We start from the raw sequence: 22064 nt of genomic DNA on the forward strand, positions 1-22064 counted from the left end.
AAGGATAATTATATATATATATATATATATGGGGAGGGGGAGGGTTTACCCTTTTATATACATATATATATATATATATACACATGTTGGGGGCACTACACACGGGGTAGGGAGGGTGAGATGACACCCACGCCTCCATGAAAGGTGGAAACACCCACCCTGTTGATCCTTCTAGGCACTCCTATTTGGCCCCGGTATAAGACCCATGCTCTAGGACATATATATAGTAAAACAAACCCACCAATTATGCCAGTGTTCCTCCTAGCGTGGGGGCCACATACATCATTAGGTAGCCTTTTTTTCCCCACATATTGAAAAAAAAATTATATCTAGGAGCCTAGTACGTAGCCTATGCCAACACTCCCATATGTCCATCTCTTTCTCCTTCCTCTATGAAAAGACATCCCTACTCTTTATTTGGGAGAAGAGAGAGATAAGATATATATGAGGGGGTGGGGGGTTCTCTGAGATGGAGTATCAGGGTTTGAAGGGGGTATTACGGAAAGCCATCAAAGGGGGGTATTTAGAACATTTTGTAGAGGGTGCTACAAGGGAGATGACACCCACGTGTAGTTTGGGTTTCAAATGGGCATTGTGAGATGATAGAAATAATATGAAGGAGACATTGTTGTATTTCAATGTATGTTTATACAAGAGAGTAGACCTATATATAAGTCTAGAGAAATACAGTGAACATTAATGAGCTAGGTGGTAGTTGTAGAAAATACAGCAATGATAAAGAAATATAATCCTACAATTTCTGACTTATATGACTTACATTAACACTACGCCTACAATTATTGACTTACTTCAACGTGAGACCGTAATAGCAGTGAGATACAGGGGCAAAAATAACCAGTCACCCTCGTGAAATGAAAATTGACATATATAAGGATGCTTTATTTAACTCGTGCATTTCCATTGGCCCTCACTCACCAATAAGAACATACTTTTCCACAGAAACACACTGGTTCTTTGTTTTGGAGAGCACCGTGGGCAAGGATTCCTTACATCTATTTTTCTTATTCTCTAATTAGGGACAGGAATTTCCTATCAAAGCCGGAGGAGAGAGAGACTCATGGGAGCATAGTTGTAGGCCATGCCCCTATTGAGAGTTCTGTTTTCCCATTCCCATATACTGATGTACAAATTGAAGTATGGGAAGATGACTTACATGACTAGAGTCCCCCGGATCTGTTCTTGTGAGGACTCGAGAAATCTTGGTTTTTGCAACTTCATTCCTAGCTCTCTTGTTGGAGTCTTCACTTGAGCCACTCTCTGCAGCGGCAGCAACTGGGGCAACAGCTGTTTCTCGAGTCAGCTTCCCCTGTAGGTAGGCATGTAGGAACCTGCAGTTACTGGTCATCACTTCAAGAGAAAAGCTGAGCTTCTCATTCTCTTTGTATAGACGCTCCATCTCTGCTTCCATAACTTGCACCTGAAGAAAGTAACAAAATTATAAGTAATTATAAGATTAAAATATCCCATCTCTCAAGCTTCCAAATTGCAGAACTATCTAGATACCCATTTACCTTTTTTGCGAGAGACGTATCGTGTTCACCATCCATGATATGATATATTAAACTGGACGGGAAGGGATTGATAGATATATAGGAAAATCAAAAGAAGAGGACAAACCAGTTTTTTAAGATTTTTTTTTTTTTTTTTTTTTTGATAATTCGTCGCAAGAAATATTATTCAATGATCGTTCCTTTCACGCTCGTTATATCATTATTTTCCAGCTCAAGGAGGCCAATTTGTCTTCTTCTCTCTCTCTCTCTCAAAGTAGAAGAAGGGGGAAGGAAGTCTACTCTTAAGTTTTGAGAAGGTATGATTAACAAATGAATGACTGAAGACTTTGCTGACGTTAGTGTGATTACCTCAGCAAGTCAACGTAAGCAAAGTGATGTCTTTCCCACTTGTCACCCTTTTCATACGGGAGTGGGCACCATCTCAACGTGTTGTTGTACGCTGTGGATAAGATCTTCTAAACGGACTCAATAGTCAATATGTAAAGCAAACGAAACGAAGTGGTTAAGAATATAGGTTTTTTTTGTTTTTTTTTGGGCGAAGGATAATCATGAGGTATCAAAGCAATTAGAGTATCAGTCATCACATTGGAACCCAAGTAACACAACATTACTCATCCGTAGATATTAGTTACATATAAGTGATTGGGGCTTAATGACATACACTAGCTTAGTCTAACGGTGACAGCTTAGGTTTGAAGAGTTGGCGCTTCAGAGAGGAGGTTGTGGATTGAACCTGGTATGCATGTGTGTGTTGGTGGGTGTGTATAGAACTAGTACTAGCATCAAGTAAGCTGGCCAATGGGCAGTGGCGCTCACTAGGATAATAGATTAAAAAAAAAAAAAACCTTAATATATGAATTTAATTACTTTTATTTTCCTCGACCGAGGGGGATGGCCCGATTCAAATCAATATCAATTCATTCTCCTAGAGGTCATCTTTAACCTTTGTTACCTCAACTGTGCAAAAATAAACTCTTTTCTACATAGTATTTTTGGAAAATGCAACAGACATGCAGGAGGGAAGGTCTTCTTTATGCATGTGCCTTAAGTGTGGAAGGATTTTTCCAACGTTGTGTGGAAGTGGAATATCTACCATGACGACGAAGACTAAGGATTTGCATCAGAAGGTCAATTTTAATCTCTGTTATCTTCTGTTTTGGTTGTACAGGTTATTATAATAGTGTGTCTATTCTTGTAGGCAAATCACTGGAGAGGATGGGACTTCTTCAGACATTTCAACTGGTGATGTCCAAAAAGGTGAACAACTCATCTTTTTTTATTTTTTATTTATCTATAATGGATGAAGATGAGTGATGAAAAGGAAGATTGATGAGCGAAATAATGACAGGTGAATCATATGCTCACACGTGGCAAAAACACTTAAAAGATTTTATAGGCCGACCTCCCAGGTCGCCTCTAAGAAGACTGACCTCCCAGATCGCCCCCAAGAAGGTTGACCTCCCAAGTTGGCCCCAAGAAGGATGACCTCCCAGGTTGCCCCCAAGAGGACCGCCTCTAAGCTCTGGGTGATGGGTTATCTTTAGTAATCTTGTCTATATATTTCCTCCACTGGTATATATCTTTCACTACTTAAAAACACAAAGGAACGATATGGAATCAGAAAATCTATCTATCTATCTATCTATCTATCTATATATATATATATATGTATGACTTCGATGTCTCATATTTCTCAAAAAATTGATTCTGTTGATGTGATTTGGTCTAATACTTATGAGATCGATGATATTGATGAGATTGATATTCAAATGTTTCTTCTTATAACGTATTGATTTTACCCCATAAGCGAGGCTCCATCACTTGTGGGTGCAAGACAGCCCCGCCCCGCCCCGCCCCGTCCCCATTAACGGTGGAAATGCCCACCCTGTTTATGCTTCTTGGTGAGCTCCCATTTGGCCATGGTAAAGGAGCCAAGCTCCTGGAGGTAGAACTCTTCCTATATATATAGGGGAAAAGAATGCTACCAGCTTGCGTGGCCCCAAAGCCCAAACACAAAGGGGGGAAAAATGAGGAACCCGTCCCTATGAAATTGAAATCGCACCCCCTATTATGCCACTGTGTGCCTCCTCATTGGCCTCCACGCTAGTGCAGGGGCCACATGACTAGGTAGCGTTCTTCTTCCCATAAATATAGGAGAAAAACTCTATCCAGGAGCACTGGAGTGTAACCTATGCCAGCGCTCCCATGTGTCTATCTCTCTCCTTCCTCTATGAAAAGACATCCTTACTCTTTATTTGGCAGAGGAGAGAGATAGACATAGGAAGTGATGGTGTAGGCAATGCTTAGTGCTCTTGGACAAAGAACCATTCCCATGTAAATTTTTTTTTTTTGCCAAAGGTCAGCAAAAGTGTATTACTATAGCAAAATTGAATAATACATGGAACTCTTTGAGATCTTACTCCACGTTCGGCATTGCCATCAGCAGAGAAAGAAAACAAAGAAAAATGAAAACAAAATGATGATTACATTAACCAGAATCTAAGCTTATATTGACTATCCCATTGTAGGTCAGATAGAGTAAAACCCGGAGTAGTGTCCCATATATTTGAGGTGCAACTTGTAATAGCATGCTTTGCCAACTTATACGTCCCACGTATATATGAGGTATGGTTCTCTCCAATTCTATGTGCAGTTTTGAGGTTTGGTGGGGGTATTACGGGAACCTGTCAAATGGGGGTATTTAGAACCTTTTGCCAAGGGGTGCTTCAGGGGAAACGACACCCACGTGTAGTTTAAACCCAAACACACAAACACTAAACTTATAGATGATACAACAAATACCAGGAAAGACATATATAGTATAATAAAAAAAATTTCAAGAAAACAAAGAAAACAAGCATACCACACATACTTACATTGCTATATTTATATCACCGCATAAGTACACATGATAACTCAAAAGAAATTAAACAACGAATTGACAATATCATCAATGAATGACTAATGCATTACAGTACCACATTGCCTCCATTCAACATATAAAATCTCGTAGAAGCTATCTAGTGTCCAACCTCCTAAAGACCAAGACATACCGCCCGAAGGTCAAATAACAATTAGTCGATCCTATCGAAGGTAGGTTGTGTCATTTAGTAGTCCACTATTACACTAAGAAAAAGTCTAATGAGCCAATCCTTACCTCAACTTTATGACGATAATGTTGATAAGATGAGCCAAATAACAATAAAGCCATCCAAGAATGAAAATATATATAAATACAAACAAGTTTGAAATTCAAGTGTGATCAATAATCACATTCCACTCTAGCCAATCTCTATATGAATATGAAATCAGTTTCAACTTTTGTTAAAAATCATCAAAACAATAACTATAAACAACAAAGCAATGATCAAAGAAGTTTCACATCCCTCCTCAATCAAAATCGGTACTGTAAAGCATCATTATCACAACAAACAATGCATCTCATACATGAAAATAGTAAAATTATGTAAACTAAAACTAAAAGAATACATGCACAAACAAAAACTTATGTAATATAAGAATCATGTAATGCACATAGTGTTGGCGGGAACCCAATCGCTCAGCGAATGGATCGGATTGGGATCTCTTGCGTTTGAAATCACTGTACAAAAATTAATTACATGAGAATGAAATAGTTTACCTTAGAATTGCAATTGAAGTTCCTCCTCCAAATAATAGTTCTTTCACACTTGAGCAACCGTAGGGATCGATCTCAACACTTTGAAACTATGATCTACGTTCAATTGGAGAAGAGTAATCCACCATTAAAGTTTTCTCCTTCACTTACACTCACTCACAAGGGAGAGAAGGAAGGGAGAGAGAAAACATGGGAGAGAAGAGATGAAGTTCTAAAAAATCAAGAATGAAGACTCTCAGCTGAGTAGGTTAATCAGAGCTAGATTTATTTCTAGGGCTGGTGTTCCCAAGAGAGGATATAAGAGTTCGTCTATTTGGCCTAGGGTGCGGCGGATGTGGCAGTTTGTGCCTAAAAATGAAAGATGGGTGTTTGGTAACGGCAGAAATAAAAATTTCTGAAAAGATAAGTAGTGGGGTCCTAAGCCTATTTGGGATGCCTTGGGGTTGAGCGTGAACCCGTTTCTTGACTTCCCTCACTCTGTGGCCGACTTTCTAGACCAGGGGTCCTGGGTCCTTCCCCCTATGAACTCTATTGGTCTAAATGAGTTTTTTTATCTATTAAAGAAATTAACGTTCCTTCGCAGCCTCTGGATCATAGATGCATTTGGACCTTGGAGCCAATGGGTCACTTTTCTGTGTCGTCTGCTTGGAATGGCCTCAGATCCTCTAGCACTAAGGTCTCTTCTGCTGGGTTAGTTTGGAATAAGATGCTGCCGCCTAGACTCTCTGTCCTAGGTTGGAGATGGATGCACGGGAAACTTCCAACATATGAATTGATTCAGACCAAAGGAATTCAGCTTTCATCGAGGTGTGATCTCTGTGGTTCTTTCTCTGAGTCTTCCCTACGCTTGTTTCTGAATTGCAACTTTTCTTTGGAGATTTGGAAAGGAGTTTTGGATTTCTTTAACGTCTCTTAGCAGCCCAAGAATTCAATATCTGATCTGGTTGGTTGTTGGAGAAATAAGGGGACTGGCTGGTCTCTGAGAGATGCTTGGCACATTGGCTTGTTTGTCGTTATTGATGCGATTTGGTTTGAAAGAAATCAGAGGCGCTATGAAGGGAATATCAAATGCTCTACATTGATCGTTGGAGCCATTAAAGGAGAAATTAGCTTTCTCTGCAACCGGTTGAAAGTTTCTCCTTAAATAGTTGATGACATCATTCTTTGCCGAAGAATGAATATTAGCAGCCTCCTTGCTCCTTCTGTCCCTATTTTAGAAGTCCATTGGTGCCGACCCCCTATATCATGGGTGAAACTTAATGTAGACAACTATTCTTTTGAAAATCCTAGCAGAGCTGGAGGAGGTGGAATTTTCTGAGATCACGAGGGTAGGAAGATCCTCTGCTTCAAGCTATTTTTGGTTGTCTCTTCTACCTTCACAGCTGAGATCAAGAGTATGATTAAGGGACTGATCCTCGCTCGAATCATGGGTGTCACTTGTCTCTAGGTTGAATTGGATTCTGCTACTGCAGTTTCTCTTTTCCATCACAAGCTAATACCATGGCTTGTGCTTCAGGAATGGAATTTCTTTCTTGTTTTTCTAGAGACCATTGAGTGGAAGATCTCCCACTACTTTAGAGAAGCTAATCCAGTGGCCGATTATTTAGCAAAGGATGCTGCTAAGTCTGGGATAGATTATGATGATGTGCATCTCATTGCTCACATCTCTTTAGAGCTTCACACAAATAGCTTTGGGCGTGCGTGTTATATATTTTTGTCTTAGCGGTTCTAAGACTCTACTGATGGCAATGCCAAAGGTGGAGACTCATTTCCTGCTTTTGTAATATATATATATATATATATATATTTTTTTTTTTCATTTTAATAGAATCTGATCTTCCAGCGAAAAAAATTAACGGTAGATTCGTAACTAAGGTAAGATTTTAAATAGAGTGGCAAAATTTTAATTAAATAGACTTAATAGGCTAATATATAGGAAAAAGTGGGTGGACACATAAGGTTCTTAATTAATAAATTTAGGATAAGCTTAAAATGAAGTTAAATAAAGGGTATAAGGTAATAAAGGAGAGAGTAAAGGGTATATGGAAAGAAGGGTTGGAATTAATAAAATACGAAAGGAATATGCGCGTCATCCACATTTTTCTCAAAATCGATAACCCTACGGAAAGGGAGAAGTGTCGTTTTGACTTTTGGGGTTGAATTTTTCCCCCAAACTAAACGTATTAATAAGAATAAAATGTATTATATATGTTTTAATACGTATAATACAGATTTTTTGGATTGATATGCCAAATTATAACTTTTTGATTGAAACATTCAGATACAGCAAAAATCTACGTATTATACTCAAATTTACTAACTATGACACTATGCTTCGGGCTCTTTATAAGTTCATATCAGTACTGGCTTTCTCCATTAAAATTAATAGAGATAAGCATACAGAATTCAACCCATGAGGATTCTCTTCAACCTAAAAATTTGGTCCACAAGCATCCAAGAAGAGGATATTAAGAACATATTTCAATTCTTACATCTGAGTAGAATGAGGGAGGGTCACAATTGACCTTGCAACTGCTACTGCTAAAGCTTCAATGAAGTTAGGATCTCTGGTTAAGGAAGCTACATATTCTTCAATTTTGTTGCCTTCATAAACCGGAGGAAGAGCTAAACTAAGTGTTGTATTTGGTTTACGAAGGTTAAGATTAGATAAAAAACAATGGGAATTGGTAGTTGAGCCCATGATTGTGCAATCTGGTGAATATGTAAAACCACTTGGTGCTTCAATAACCGCATGGTTATGCTCTCCTTCATATGTTGCAACTAGTATGGACTTGTCCTCTACACATCTCTGCACCTAATCACAAAAAAAGCAATAAGATTACCTAATTTTTTTTTTCATACACTTGGCTGTCTTGAAGCAAAATTTAGTACAAACTAACCTTCCAAAGGAAAGGAGACATAGGTTAGTCAAAAAGTTGGGTTAGTTCAAACTCAATAAAAGATTTCTCACACCTTTTTCTTGACAGGGCAACCAGATGGAAACATGGAACACCTGAAATAAGCTCTGGGTGATGGGTTATCTTTAGTAGTCTTCTGCCCATATTTCCTCCACTGGTATCCATCTTTCACTACCTAAAATCAAAGTATCCATATTGAGTCGGAAAATAAGATAAAGAGAAAAAAAAAATATTGATAGATAGATAAATAATCAATCTGGGAGGATGTTACAACCTTTGAAGTAAATATTGATATCAATCAATAGCAAGTGGAGCAAGTGGAAGAACTAGTTGAATAGCAAGTGGAGCAAATTGAGGTGGCATAGGTTGCTAGAAGAAGAAGACCACCTCGTTGGCTCCAAGATTATGTTCATTGTTGAAAGGTTATAACTGCAAATTCTTACTAGTTGTTGGGACCACATGTATAGGTGTTAGCTATGGCTGAATTACTTTATTACTTGTTGGGACCACATTGTATAGGTGTTAGCCATAACTGATTTCTCTGTAACAGTGTAAAATAATTCTTGTACGCTACAAGTAGCTCTTGTAAAGAGGGAAAAAAACAATGAAGTCATTTGTTCTCTTCTTCCTAATTTATGTTTTCTATCTCTCTCTAGGAGTTGAATACCAATTCAGCTATTTCTCTTGAATTCCAGTTCTAAAATTAGTGATTTCATTGTCCTTTCATGGTGGATGGCACTAGATCTCAAAAGATGGAAGACAATAACGTTCATTGCTTAATTTCAAGAAAACTACAGAATCCCAATTGATATTTATGCAGCAAACCTGTATGGAAATCAACAAGAATCTGCAGCAGTTCATGACCACAGTGAAGGCTAGATTCAATGATCTTCAACTCAATCAAGCACACCCCCTACTCCAATGGAGGTCCCTCATTCTCAGAAGCCATCGATGTTTCTTGCTACAACCATTAAGCCTATGTGCCTTGATGTACCACACTTTGATGGTTCTAATCCTGCAGATCGGGTAATCAAAGTTGAACAATTCTTCAGCTATCATAACACACTTGAAGACTAGAGATTGGTTACTGCTTCATTTCGCATGGATGGAGTGGCTTCTTGTTTCCAACGGATGCAAAACAACAATTTGATTGGCAATTGGAGATCCTTTTTGAGGCTTTGGTATGAGAATTGGACCAACTACTTTTGATGATTATAGAGGGGCATTGACTAAGCTTCCACAAATAGGAGGTGTTGCTGAATATCAAGCTCAATTTGAGCAGTTATCTAACAAGGTAATAGGTCTTTTAGAGAATTTCCTTTGAGTTTTCTCATTTCTAGTCTAAAAACAGAGCTCAAGAGGGACTTATTAATTGCTCAACTTCAACAGCTTCTTTAGGCTATGGCAATGGCACGTATGCAAGAGGAAAAGTATAAAGATTTAAATTCCACTTGGCCTAAAGGTAATACTACCCTAGGGCTGCTTAACCCTCCATCCAGTTTACCTGCTATTTTACCAAACTTTGCCACTGCTCCTCACCCTCAGATTCCAATTCGAAGGCTAAACCCAACTGAGATGCGATCCCGTAAGGAAAAAGGTCTGTGTTTTAATTGTGATGAAAGATATATTCCAGGCCATAAATGCAAGACTAGATTTCTATTGTTAATGGCAGAGGATGAGGAACCTCAAGGGAAGTTTGAGGTGTTTGAAGAAACTGATTTGGGGGGCACATCTAAAGTTAGTTTGCATGCTTTATTAGGAAAATTAGCCCCTTCTACAATAAGACTGATTGGTTTGTACGCAAGCAAACAATTGCAGGTGCTTATTGATAGTGGAAGCACCCATAATTTTGCAAGAAAGGAAATCCCAGCTGCTATAATTGCCTATTGTTCCTATAAAAGAATTCAAAGTGCCTATTGGTAATGGTGATTACCTTTTATGTTTTAAGAAGTGTAGGCCGATAACTCTTCAGTTGTAGCGATATTCTTTTTCTATTGAACTCTTTGTATTGCCCATTGAAGGAGCAGAGATAGTTCTTGGTATTCAATGGCTGAAAAAATTGGGTCCTATCTTAACTGATTATAAGCATCTAACATTGGATTTTGAATGATAAGGCAAAAGGGTTCAACTTAAAGAAGAGTCGGCTGTAAATGATCAACCTATATCTCATCATCAATTTGCTAAATTAGCTTCTTGTAGCTCTGTGGCATCATTTTATCATTTAAAGATCATGAATATGGCAGAGAGAAATAGTATAGCCATACAAGAACAACATCCTCAATCTATTGTCGAAGTATTGATAGATTTCTCTATACTTTTACAAGCACAACATCCTCAATCTATTGTTAAAGTATTGAGAGATTTCTCTGTACTTTTTCAAGAACCATCCACACTTCCACCTTTACATTAATTTGATTATTGAATACATTTAATTCCCAGGTCTAATCCTATCAATGTTAGGCCTTATAGGTATCCTCAATTTTAGAAAGGGGAGATTGAAGTTTTGGTGCAGCAAATGATGGAAAGCGGCATGAATCTCTCAAAGTTCATTATCTTATCCAGTACTTTTGGTGAAAAATAAGGATGGATCTTGGCCCTTCTGTGTTGATTATAGATCTTTCAATGCCATCACTATAAAAGATAAATTTCCTAAATTTCCTATTCCCACAATAGATGAATTACTTGATGAACTTCATGGGGCTACTATATTTTCGAAAATCGATCTTAGATTGGGGTATCATTAGATTAGAGTTGTTGAGGAAGATGTCCATAAGACGGCATTCCTAACTCATGAGGGACATCATGAATTTCTGGTAATGCCATTTGGCCTTACCAATGCCCTTCAACATTTCAAGCCCAGATGAATGCAGTGTTCAAACATTTTCTTCGAAAGTTTGTTGTAGTTTCTTTGATGATATACTATTTTTTAGTAGATCTGATTGAACATGTTTCCCATTTGAGAATGGTACTGCAATGTTTGTTTGATCATTAATTATATGCTAAGATGTCCAAGTGCAAGTTCAACCAAGCTTCAATTGATTATCTTGTTCATATTGTTACGGCTAAAGGAGTGGAGACAGATCCATAGAAAATTTGTTGTATGATTGAGTGGCCTTTATGTGGAAATATCAAAGCTTTGAGAGGATTTTTGGGCCTCACAGGGTATTACCGAAAATTCGTAAGAAACTATGGTAGGATTGCAGTTTCTTCAACGGACTTATTAAAGCTTAACTATTTTGTTTGGACTGATGTTGCTACCGAAGTATTTAATCTCCTTAAGCAGGCCATGGTTACTCTACCTATTCTAGCTCTTCCTGATTTTTCCTTGATGTTTACTCTAGAAACCGATGCACCCTTGGTAGGAGTTGGAGCAGTACTGAAGCAAGAGAATCATCCTATTGCTTAAGACAGCAAGAAACTCAATAAACATCTACAGAGCGCCCCCACTTACGTCCGAGAATTGTATGCTATAGACCAAGATGTCCGAAAATGGAGGCAATATTTGGCTTGGCCAGAGGTTCATTATCAAAACTGATCATCGAAGTCTTAAGGAATTGATGACTCAAGTTGTGCAAACTCCTGAGCAGCACCATTATCTTAGCAAGTTGATGGGATATGTCTATACCATTATTTACAAATCCGGATGTGAAAATGGAATTGTTGATGCTTTATCCAGGCTACCTAGCAGCATCACAGTTGAAGATGGTGGAGGTAATGTTCAAAATGGAGCAGCAATTTTGCCTGTGCTTACTACAGTCAAATTTGATTTCATTGATCAACTGTAGCTCACTAATCAAACTCATCCCGAGTTAACAACCATCCATAGGGACCTTCCCCAAGGCTCCTTGTCTAATAGCACTTATGCTACCCGAGGTGGAATATTATATTATAAGGATAGACACAGAATTCCATACTTGAAAGACCAGCTTTTGCATGAGTTTCACAATACTATAATGGGAGGTCATGGAGGTGTTAAGAAGACTTTGCAGAAATTAACAGCTAAGTTCTGCTGGCCAAATATGAGAAGTGATATAGAAAGGCATGTCCAAAATTGTCTTATTTGTCAACAGGTCAAGTACTCCACATATAAACTAGCAGGAACATTAAAACCGTTTTGGGTACTACTGTAGGTTTAGGATGAGTTAACTATGGATTTTATTGTTGGATTGCCATTATCCCATGGGTTCTCAGCTATTTTAGTAGTGGTCGACCGGCACACTTAGTATAGTCATTTTTCTTGGTTACCAACTCACTTCTCTGCTTCTAAACTTGCTGCTTTGTTTATTGATATGGTGGTCAAATTTCACAGATTTCCAAATAAGATCATCACAGATGGAGATCCCATATTCCTTAGCCAATTTTGGAAGCAACCTTTTGCTCTTAGTGGCACTACTTTGAAGTGCAGCTCAGCCTACCACCCACAAACTGATGGGAAGATGAAGGTGGTTAACAAGACAGTGGAGCAATACTTGAGGTGTTTTGTAGCAGACCAACCAAAGAGTTGGCATAAGTTCTTGTCTTGGACAGAATATTGGTATAACACCACATATCATACCAGTATTCACATGTCCCCATTTCAGGCATTATATGGCAGATGCCCTCCTTCAATTCCCTTTTATCTTGTGGAAGCTGTTGATATGGAGTTAGGTGCTAGGGAACAACTACTCCTACATATGAAAGGAAATTTGTTAAAGCTCAATAAAGAAAGAAGATGACTGTAGACTTGCATAGAAGGGAGCTGCATTTCGAAATTGGGGAATGGGTATGGCTTAAACTACAATCATATAGACAACTATTTGTGTCTTCAAGGCCTTTCAGAAGCTGAGTAAAAGATACCATGGGCCGTTTCAAGTTGTGGAAAAGGTGGAACTTGTAGTTTACAAATTACAGCTACCACTCCAATCCAGAATTCATAATGTTTTTCATGTGTCTCAATTGAAGAGATTCAAGGGGCCAAACCTCCAACGGATGTTCAGTAATTGCCTAATGTAAATGCCATTGATCAACCGGTGATCCTAACAATAGCAATTGTGGGACAGAGATAGATTTGGAAGTATGATAAGCTCATCCCTCAAGTTCTTGTGCAGTGGGATGGTTTATTATTTGAAGATGCTACTTGGGAAAGTTTCAAGAACTTCAAGCCCTCTACCCACACTTAGACCTTGAGGACAAGGTCTTTTTTGATCAGGAAGGGAGTGTTACAACCTCTGAAGTAAATATTGATATCAACCAACAACAAGTGGAGCAAGTTGAGGTGGCACAGGTTGCTAGAAGAAGAAGACCACCTGGTTGGCTCCAAGATTATGTTCATTGTTGAAAGAGTATAACTAAAAATTCTTACTAGTTGTAGGGACCACATGTACAGGTGTTAGCTATGGCTGAATTACCGTTATTAGTTGTTGGGAGAATATTGTACAGTGTTATCCATGATTGATTTCTCTACAATGGACTAAAATGATTCTTGTACGCTATAATTATCTCTTGTAAAGAGGGAGAAAGAACAATGAAGTCAATTGTTCTCTTCTTCCTAATTTCTGATTTCCATCTCTCTCTAGGAGTTAAATGCCAATCAGCTAGTTCTCCTAAATTCTAGTTCTAACACAAGATGTCGGTGCAATGAAGCTGAAAGTTTCTTGGTCGGCCATTGTGTGGGGGATGGGTTATCTTCGGGATGGAAGTTGCATCATGGTAAGCTTTTGACGGATGATAAAGAGAACTAAGGGAATTCTTTTACCATCTAGATGTGAGCTTTGTTTTGAAGAAAAATCCATCAGCCACATTTTTAGGGATGACAAGTTTTCTAGATCGATTTAGAGCAAGTTCTTAGATTGTTTTGGTGTTCATGGTGGTTGCAAGCATCTTTTCTAGAGTTGAGGTTGTGGTGGAAACGAAAGTCCATAATTTTATCCTATTTTCTCCCTAAAGCAGACATGGTTATCTGGGTTGGTTTTGATCCCTTTGTTTTTGCTAGAATATCATTTGTATTAAAAAAGAAGATGAAAAATATAATTCAGAAGGGATAAAAACACCCAAGCGAAATATAGACAATTAAACTGAGCAGAGCGGAGACGGACTTAATCCACCTTCGGTAATGCCATCAGTAGAAAAAGCCATCAGCCAACTCTCCTCCACAAAGCGTAGAAGACTGAATTAGAGAGCTAGAGCAGTCTATATCTCGGATGACCCGAGGCGTCCATATCAAGATCCATTTTGACCAAGGCTAGCTAGGATGTTACTAGCAGAGAGGTTTCAAATAGGGCGGCAGACTTTGACAAGAAATCTGCTACAGAATTTGCTTCACGAAAGCAGTGCGTGATCTTCCACTCCACCCTTTCAAGGTAGGGTAAGCAGTTAATCCACCTTTGCCAAAATTTCCAAAGAATTTTTTTTTCTGCAAATGACAAACCACCGTGATCGAGTCACATTCAATCCACAAACTCTGCACCCCAAATCGGTTTGCAGCTTCAATTCCTGCAATAATAGCCTGGAATTCTGCCTTAAAATTTGTGCAAATTTCAAGGAACTCTTTGTAATTATATAACACCTCAGCCTTCTCATTGCGCAGAATACCTCCCCCACCTACTTTTCTCAGATTGCCCAACGAGCAACCATCTGAATTTAATTTGACTCATCTTGTTGGAGGAAGACACCAAAAAATTTCAAATAATTCTTTTTGCCTGCATTGCACCCCTGGAAATCCCAACCTTCTAGCACACATCAAGTCTTCAATCGAAATAGCCACCCCAGAATGGGCCAGGGTCTAAGATTAAATTTCATTTTTTATTTTCAAAAAACAAATCTGCTCAAAAGAAGAGACATCTTCATACCGCTTGGAGTTCCTCTCCATCCAGATAAAAAAATGAATTAACACGAACCCCTTATTCCACACCTCTTTCAACGACACTGATTTTGCTTGGAGTTTCCACCAAGAAATCAGATGAGATTCATCTAAAAAAACTGGTCTCAACACACCAAAACATTGACAGAACCGAGACTATGTAGAGCTGGCGAAGCTGCACTTATAAAATAAGTGATTTTTAGACTCCTCCAACTTACCACAAAAACTGCATTTTGAGGGCAGAGGGACACCCCTTTTTTTCACATTCAAGTCTAAAGCGAGTTTATTTCTAATCAATCTCCATCCAAAAACTGCTTGACACGGTTGAATAGAGGACTTCCATACCAAAGATGACCAGCCCACCCTAGGCGAGCTCCTTCTACAAACCTCTCAGGTTGACTTTATGGAAAAAACTCCTGCTAAAGAAGGGCGCCAATGACACTCATCCTCCATGCCTAAAATATGGATCGAATTAGCTTTATTTATAATGTCTTTCATGAAGTGTGACGCTACCTGAAGAAAGTACCATCTTGAATTGTGGATAAAGTCACAGACTTTAGCCTTTAAATTCCCACTGTGACCACCATTATTTAGAAGCATTTCTTCAATAGAGAGTTGATCCAGCCACCTGTCCTTCCAGAAATCAATTTTGTGCCCATTACCTACTATCCATTGCTCATTTAAAGCCATAAAATTCCGGACTTTCTTTATCCCTGGCCAAATCGAAGAGGAGATATGGCTAGATTTTAGAGATCCATCCGCTTTTAGAAAGCAACCCCGAAAGAACTTATTCATAGGGGACTCCTCATGCTTAATCTGCCAAGTCAACTTTGCTAGACAAGAAAAATTAACATCTCGCAGTCTGCTAATTCCTAACCCCCCTTCCTGTTTTGGTTTGCAGATATCGTCCCAGTTCACCACTATTTTCATTTTCACCTCCATATCACCAGACCAAATAAAGTTACGCATCCACTGTTCTACCAATTTTATAGAATGGTCTGGCCACTAATATACTGTGAAGTTATGGACAGGGATACTAGAGATCACTGATCGCACCAACTCCACTCTTCCCGCCATTGAGAGCAACTTTCCCTTCCATCCAGCTAGTTTTCTTTTTACATTATCCAGCAGAGGTAATACATGAGATCCTTTCACTCTTCCCTTGAAAATTTCCACTCCTAGATACTTCGTTAGAAGCATCTCTGATTTTATGCCTAACAGAGAAGAGATATATTGTTTCTTGTGGGGAGCCACCTTCCCAAAAAACAGGATTCTTTTATCTAGATTGAGTTTCTGCACTGAAAAGGCTTGATATTTTTCTAGAAAAGCTTAGAGATTTTTCACATATTTTGCAGATGCATTCATAAAAATAAATATATCATCTGCAAAAAAAAAAATGAGAGGGAATGGACACACCTTGAGCTCCTAGGAGAGACTTTAGCTTTCCATCCCTTACTAACATCTTTAGACCTCTGCAGAATGCCTCCTCAGCCAAAATAAATAAGAAAGGAGAAATAGGATCTCCTTGTCTCAGACCTCTACCCACTGGAAAAAAACCCATTGGACCTCCATTCACTAAAACAGATAACCTGGAAGAGCTTAAAAGAAGCTGAATCCAAGAAATCCATATGTCAGAAAAACCAAACTTTACCAATGTAGTAAAAAGGAATTTCCATGACAAGGAGTCGTATGCCTTCTGCACATCCAATTTCAATCCCATAGCTCCACCCCTCACAGTGGAATGCATTAGATTTGTCAACTCTGAGGTCAGACTAATGTTGGAAGAAATGATCTTACCCTTCTGGAATGCACCCTACTCATCTGAGACTAAACGCGGAAAAAGAGGCATAAGCCTAGAGGACATAATTTTAGATAGAACCTTACAAAAAAAATTACCCATGCATATTGGCCTAAATTTATCTAGAGAGGAAGCACCATCAAATTTTGGAATTAAGGAAACAAAACAGTTATTTATTCCTTTGGGTAGGTATCCCATCTGAAAGAAATAAACAACAGCCTTACCAAAGTCCGTCTCCACTATCTCCCAACATTTCCTGAAGAATTTTCCTGGGAATCCATCAGGACCAGGAGAACTATCAGGATCCATATCCCACATTGCTTGTTTGATTTCTTCTCTGCCAGGAATTGCATCTAGACTAACCAAGTCTTCATTGGACAGAATTGGGAATACAATCCAGAAGATCATGATGCTCTATAATACTGGTTGGTTCATAAAACTTCTTGAAGAAAGAAGCAATATACTCAGCAATTCCCCTTTGATCCAAAGCCCAAGATCCATCCTCCCTCTTTAAAGTAGAAATTTGATTTCTCGCCCTCCTCAGCTTCACAGAGAGATGAAAGAGCTTGGAGTTGCAGTCCCCATTTTTCACCCACCTCAACTTCGCCTTTTCAGCCCATAGAGCCTCGTGTCTATGACTTGCAGTCAATAAGGCTATTTTTGCATCAACCTCTTTATTAAAAATATCATCAGACATACCTGATTCTTCAATTGAGTCTTGGTTTTGATCCCTTATTTCATCTAGTTTGAGAGGCATTTGAGAAGGTTTGAAGGGAGGATGCGGACACCGGGCCTAATATGGGATCTGGTGTTGAGAGAATTTAAATTGTTATCCTTAATATTCAAAGAGAATAGATCTACTGCTCGTACAGGTGAGCATCCAACACGTGTCCCACTTCCTGCCATTACATGGGTGAAGAAGGATATATTTGGAAGCAAAAGGGACAGGTGTTGGATGTTCACTAGTACGACCAGGTGATCGGACAAGCAGTGGATCCAATCCCATATTATTCAAAGATCTGGTTTTGACAACAATTGACCTTTAGTGTGCGAGAAGGTTGGGTCTCCCAATCACTCCTCTGCACCCTCAGGAGATTTTGAGGATTTTTGGAGTCCTCTAGCTCTTGGTTGGGTCAAGCTAAGTACTGATGACTGTTCCTTGGAAAACCTGGGGAGATTAGGGGTTAGTGGAGTTTTTCGGGCCGATCAGGCGAAGTTGTGTCCATTTTCAGGAAGTTTTTGGGTATCAAAACTAACTTTGAGGCAGAATGGCATAGAGTACTCTAGGGAGATGGGAATCTAGAAGTTATAGGTTCAGTGTGATTCATCTGTGGTTACAGTTTTGGTTTACAAGAGGGTAGTGCCGTGGTTTATGCGCCAAGAATGGGATTCACTTTAGTCATAACTTGCGTCAACAATGGAAGTTATCTCATTGCTATAGGGAGGACAATCCAATTGCAGATTTCTTAGCCAAGTCAGTGGTGAAGATTGAAAGCTCCTCATCTTTGATAGCCTTTCCAGCTTCAGTTTATAACAACCTTCAATCTAATGCACATAGCCATCCGAGATTTTGTATCTCAAATAGATATTGAGGATGTATTTGTTGGCATGACTCTCCTTCTGATTGCAATGTCGAATAGCTGTACTGTTTATTTGTTTGATTGTTTGGCTTCGTCCAATTTGTTATAATACTTCTTTCTTTTCTTCTCTTTTAATATAAATGATCATTTAGGGGGGAAAAAAAAGAACTCTATCCAGGTGGCCTGTACCAGTAGTCCTATGTATCTCTCTCTCTCCTACCACTTGTTTGGTAAGGAGATAGATAGACATAAAGAGCACTGGAGTTGGCCATGTTCTCGAACAAAGAACCACTTCCCATATATATATATATATATATGTATGACGTAAGGTTCCCTTCAATGCCCCATGTGCAGTTTCAGTTGTTGGAGGTGGATATTACGAGAACCCATTAAAGAGGGGGTATTTAGGACCTTTTATTGGGGGTGCTACATTGTTTCAGTTGTTTTTTCGTGGGAGCAGCTTCATTATGACAACTTTAACCCTATATATATAAAATAAAGAGAGAGAGAGAGAGAGTTGTGTTTTCTCTCTCCTCCCCGAAATAAATGGTATGAATGTCTTTTCATAGAAGGAGGAAAGGATAGATGCCGCACTCTCTGACATAGTTATTTTTCCCATATATATTGAAGTCTAGGAAGATGACTTACAAGACTAAAGTCCCCCGGATCGGTTCTTGTGAGGACTCGTGACATCTTGGTTTTTGATACTTCATTCCTAGCTCTCTTGTTGAAGTCTTCACTTGAGCCACTCTCGGCAGCTGTGGCAACAGATATTTCTTGTGTCAGCTTCCCCTGCAGGTAGGCTTGAAGGAACCTGCAGTTATTGGTCATCACTTCAAGAGATAAGCTGAGCTTCTCATTCTCTTTGTATAGACGCTCCATCTCTGCTTCCAGAATTTGTACCTGAACAAAGTAACAAATTACACACCAAAAATAAAGTAAAATAAAATAAAATAAAAATTAAACTATATGTAAAATCATGACTGATGATGATTACATTACTATCCCTTCTTTCTTTATTATTTTTTTAGGTGAATAAAAAAATAAAAATAAAAAGGGTCGCAAGGCCAAATCCCAGGGAGAGCTTTTCTTTGCTAAACAAATCCCAGGGAGAGCCCTTAACTCACAAAAAGAGGAAACACCAAAACCCAGGGCTGGAAACAACAAATTGCACGGCTATTTAGAAACCCATTTACCTTCTCTGCAATAGATGTATCTTGTTCACCATCCATGATGATATTGAGCTGAACAGTTAGGAAGTGATAGATAAATGGGAAAAGCAAAACAAGAGGACACAGCCCTATTTTAAGATAATGAGAATTCGTGGCAAGAAGGGGAACAAGGCAGCCAAGTTCTCTCTCTCTCTCTCTCTCTCTCTCTCTCTCTCTCTCTTCAAACTGGAAGAAGGGGAACAAGAGTCTACTCAAGAGTCTTGAGAAGTAGAATTTTAATGTCAGAGAAACAGGTTCGTGGCATTTAAGGGCCATAGGTTTTTGAAAACGTTGGTGTGATATCCTCAGCAAGTCAACGTAAGCAGCAAAGTTTCCTTCCCATTTTTCTTCCTTTTCCTACAGGAGAGGACAGTGGGCACTATCACAACGTGATTTATGCTGTGAACATAAACAGGAAAAAAGACTTCTAGAAAGGATCTTCTGAACGGACTCAATATGAAAGCAATCGAAATAAGTGGTTACTGGTTAATTATTGTGTATCAATCATCACATCATTATTCATCCATAGATGATAGTAACATATAAGTAATTGGAGCTTAGTGAATTCAATTATGTGCCTTTGTCGGGGGCTGGTTGGTTTCAATTCAACATCAATTCCTCTCCCATGGAAAAGCTAGCTCTCAACCCGGGAACCTTGGAGGACTATAGCTGCATTATAGTGAAGTGACGGTTAATTAGTTATCTTCTTTCCCAGGCATTGCTTTCCCAACAACAGGGCATGTGATTCACAACTTTGTGAAGTCGTTACATTATCAAAAGTAATTCCATTCAAATTTGGACATCGGTTTCCCACCAACAACGGGCTCACGAATTTCTCATAAATCATGTTTTTTTTTTCACAAGCATACTTGTACCACATAGTTGTAATGGATTCTCATTAACTATTCATCAATCAGTATTTTTTTTAAGGGTAATTTACAACACCACCCCCTGGAGAATGCCAATATTAGAGGGACACCCCCTCTCTTTCACCAAATTAGACTTGGACCCCCTACCGTCAGTCAACGTTACATAATATACCAAGAATGCTGACATCAGCAGTTAATATTTTTTCTAAATTCCATTTTGCCCTTCAAAATAATGGAGTACCAAAATTGCCCTTAATGGTTCTATTCCCAAGTCAGCCTCAATGAGTTGAGAAGAAGAACGGGTAGGCTTGCAGATCGGCGGCTGCGAACACTCTTTCGACGACGGCGACGACGGCAACTACGACAGCGAACCCCCTCCAGCGACTAGGGCGACGAACCCCCTCCAGCGACTACGGCGGTGAACCCCCTCCAGCGACTATGGCGGCTGCGAACACTCTTTCGACGACGGCGACGACGGCGACTACGGCAGCGAACCCCCTCCACGACGGCATATGCAGGTTCGTGGGTCTATCTTCGGCGTCTCGTTGAGCACACAAAATCCCAATAGAGAACTAGAGATCAAAATGGGGAAAATAGAGAAGAGAAAAAAAAAACAAAAACAAAAACAAACAAACATATCTTCTCGCCTGCGACAGAAACTGGATGGGAAGCACTACTCGCCGGGGACAAAAGGAGAGGTATTTTCCGGCGACTGCCCTCTCTATCTCTGCTGGAACTCGTCTGAACCCTTGGTCGCAGGTAGGGAGAAGAGGAGAGAAGGAGAGAAAGAGAGAAGGAGAGAAGGAGAGATAAAAGGGTAAGGAGGGGTATTTTTGGGATAATGAAAAATGTCTAATTTATCAGTTTTTACTCATAAGGGCAAAAACGTCATTTCAAAGCATCATATAACGTTGACTGACGGTAGGGGGTCCGAGTCCAATTTGGTGAAAGCGAGGGGGTGTCCCTATAATATTGGCATTCTCCAAGGGGTGGCGTTGTAAATTACCCTTTTTTTTTTTGTGGAAATTTTCATTCCATGCTTTGATGTAACAGTAATGGAAGATGAAATTATTAAGATGGTACATGTTTGCAGTAGTGTCTTTTGGTAATGCTTTGACAAAGCTGTACAGCATATCTGGAACTTTTTGGTGTTTTTCTTGCATTTTTGACTTGGTTTATGAGAATTGTGTGCTCAGGTCCAGTATCTCAATTCTCATGTCTCATTATATTCATTTTTCTTTGAATGATGAAGGAAAAAAAATGAAATAATTATGCTTGCCACTTGGTTGAATAACATGGCTGTAGCACACTAGCACAAGTACTTAACTTTTTTTTTGAAGTGTCCAAGTTTGTTACTGATGTATTACTAGTGGTATTGGAAGATTAAAACGGGATTAGATAATGCCAGTGAAAGCCTACTATAAAGGTGTTTCATATATTAGGAATCACCACAGTTAATTCCGAACCCTCCAGCAGAGTGCATGCTGATCATCCCTTCAATTGGTGGCATCATTGGTTGGGATCAAGAGATTCGTAGAAAGATTTGCAAATTAAAAGAGGGATTTTGCTTGGATAAAGTTTTTAAATTTCCATTCATTGCTTCATAAAAAAAAATTCCCTGGTGTTCTAATACCTATATTTTAGTGTTTTCTTATTTTGTTTGTTTTAATGTGGAGGTTGG

General features: G+C 39.0%; 2 protein-coding genes across 2 annotated transcripts in view; both read right to left on the reverse strand.

Annotated features, from left to right (window-relative positions):
* LOC122077473 (probable WRKY transcription factor 40) overlaps window positions 1–1679 on the reverse strand; it is a 2728-nt gene extending 1049 nt beyond the window's left edge. Inside the window, exons 1-2 of the mRNA XM_042643423.1 lie at window positions 1533–1679; window positions 1175–1438 (exon numbers count right to left, since the gene is read on the reverse strand). Coding sequence (XP_042499357.1) covers window positions 1175–1438; window positions 1533–1568 — 300 coding nt within the window. The 5' untranslated portion in view covers window positions 1569–1679. The remainder of the gene's footprint in view (window positions 1–1174; window positions 1439–1532) is intronic.
* Window positions 1680–7657: 5978 nt separating this feature from the next.
* On the reverse strand, window positions 7658–19535 carry LOC122076239 (probable WRKY transcription factor 40). The gene is made up of 4 exons (XM_042641569.1): window positions 19500–19535; window positions 18952–19206; window positions 8143–8262; window positions 7658–7984 (listed from the first exon to the last, which is right to left on the reverse strand). The coding sequence occupies exons 1-4, from the start codon at window positions 19533–19535 to the stop codon at window positions 7658–7660; spliced, it is 738 nt and encodes a 245-aa protein (XP_042497503.1).
* Window positions 19536–22064: the final 2529 nt, after the last annotated feature.

This window comes from Macadamia integrifolia, chromosome 4 (assembly GCF_013358625.1).
Source record: "Macadamia integrifolia cultivar HAES 741 chromosome 4, SCU_Mint_v3, whole genome shotgun sequence".
In the NCBI taxonomy this organism is placed as follows: Eukaryota; Viridiplantae; Streptophyta; class Magnoliopsida; order Proteales; family Proteaceae; genus Macadamia; species Macadamia integrifolia.

Excerpts from the sequence above, each read along its gene's own strand:
- LOC122076239 (XM_042641569.1), bottom strand. The coding sequence starts at position 19,535 with ATGGATGGTGAACAAGATACATCTATTGCAGAGAAG. Across the intron at positions 8,263-18,951 it reads ATCCGGGGGACTTTAGTCTT|GTAGTGAAAGATGGATACCA; the intron begins GTAAGTCATCTT and ends CTTTGATTTTAG. Across the intron at positions 7,985-8,142 it reads GTTGCCCTGTCAAGAAAAAG|GTGCAGAGATGTGTAGAGGA; the intron begins GTGTGAGAAATC and ends TTTTGTGATTAG.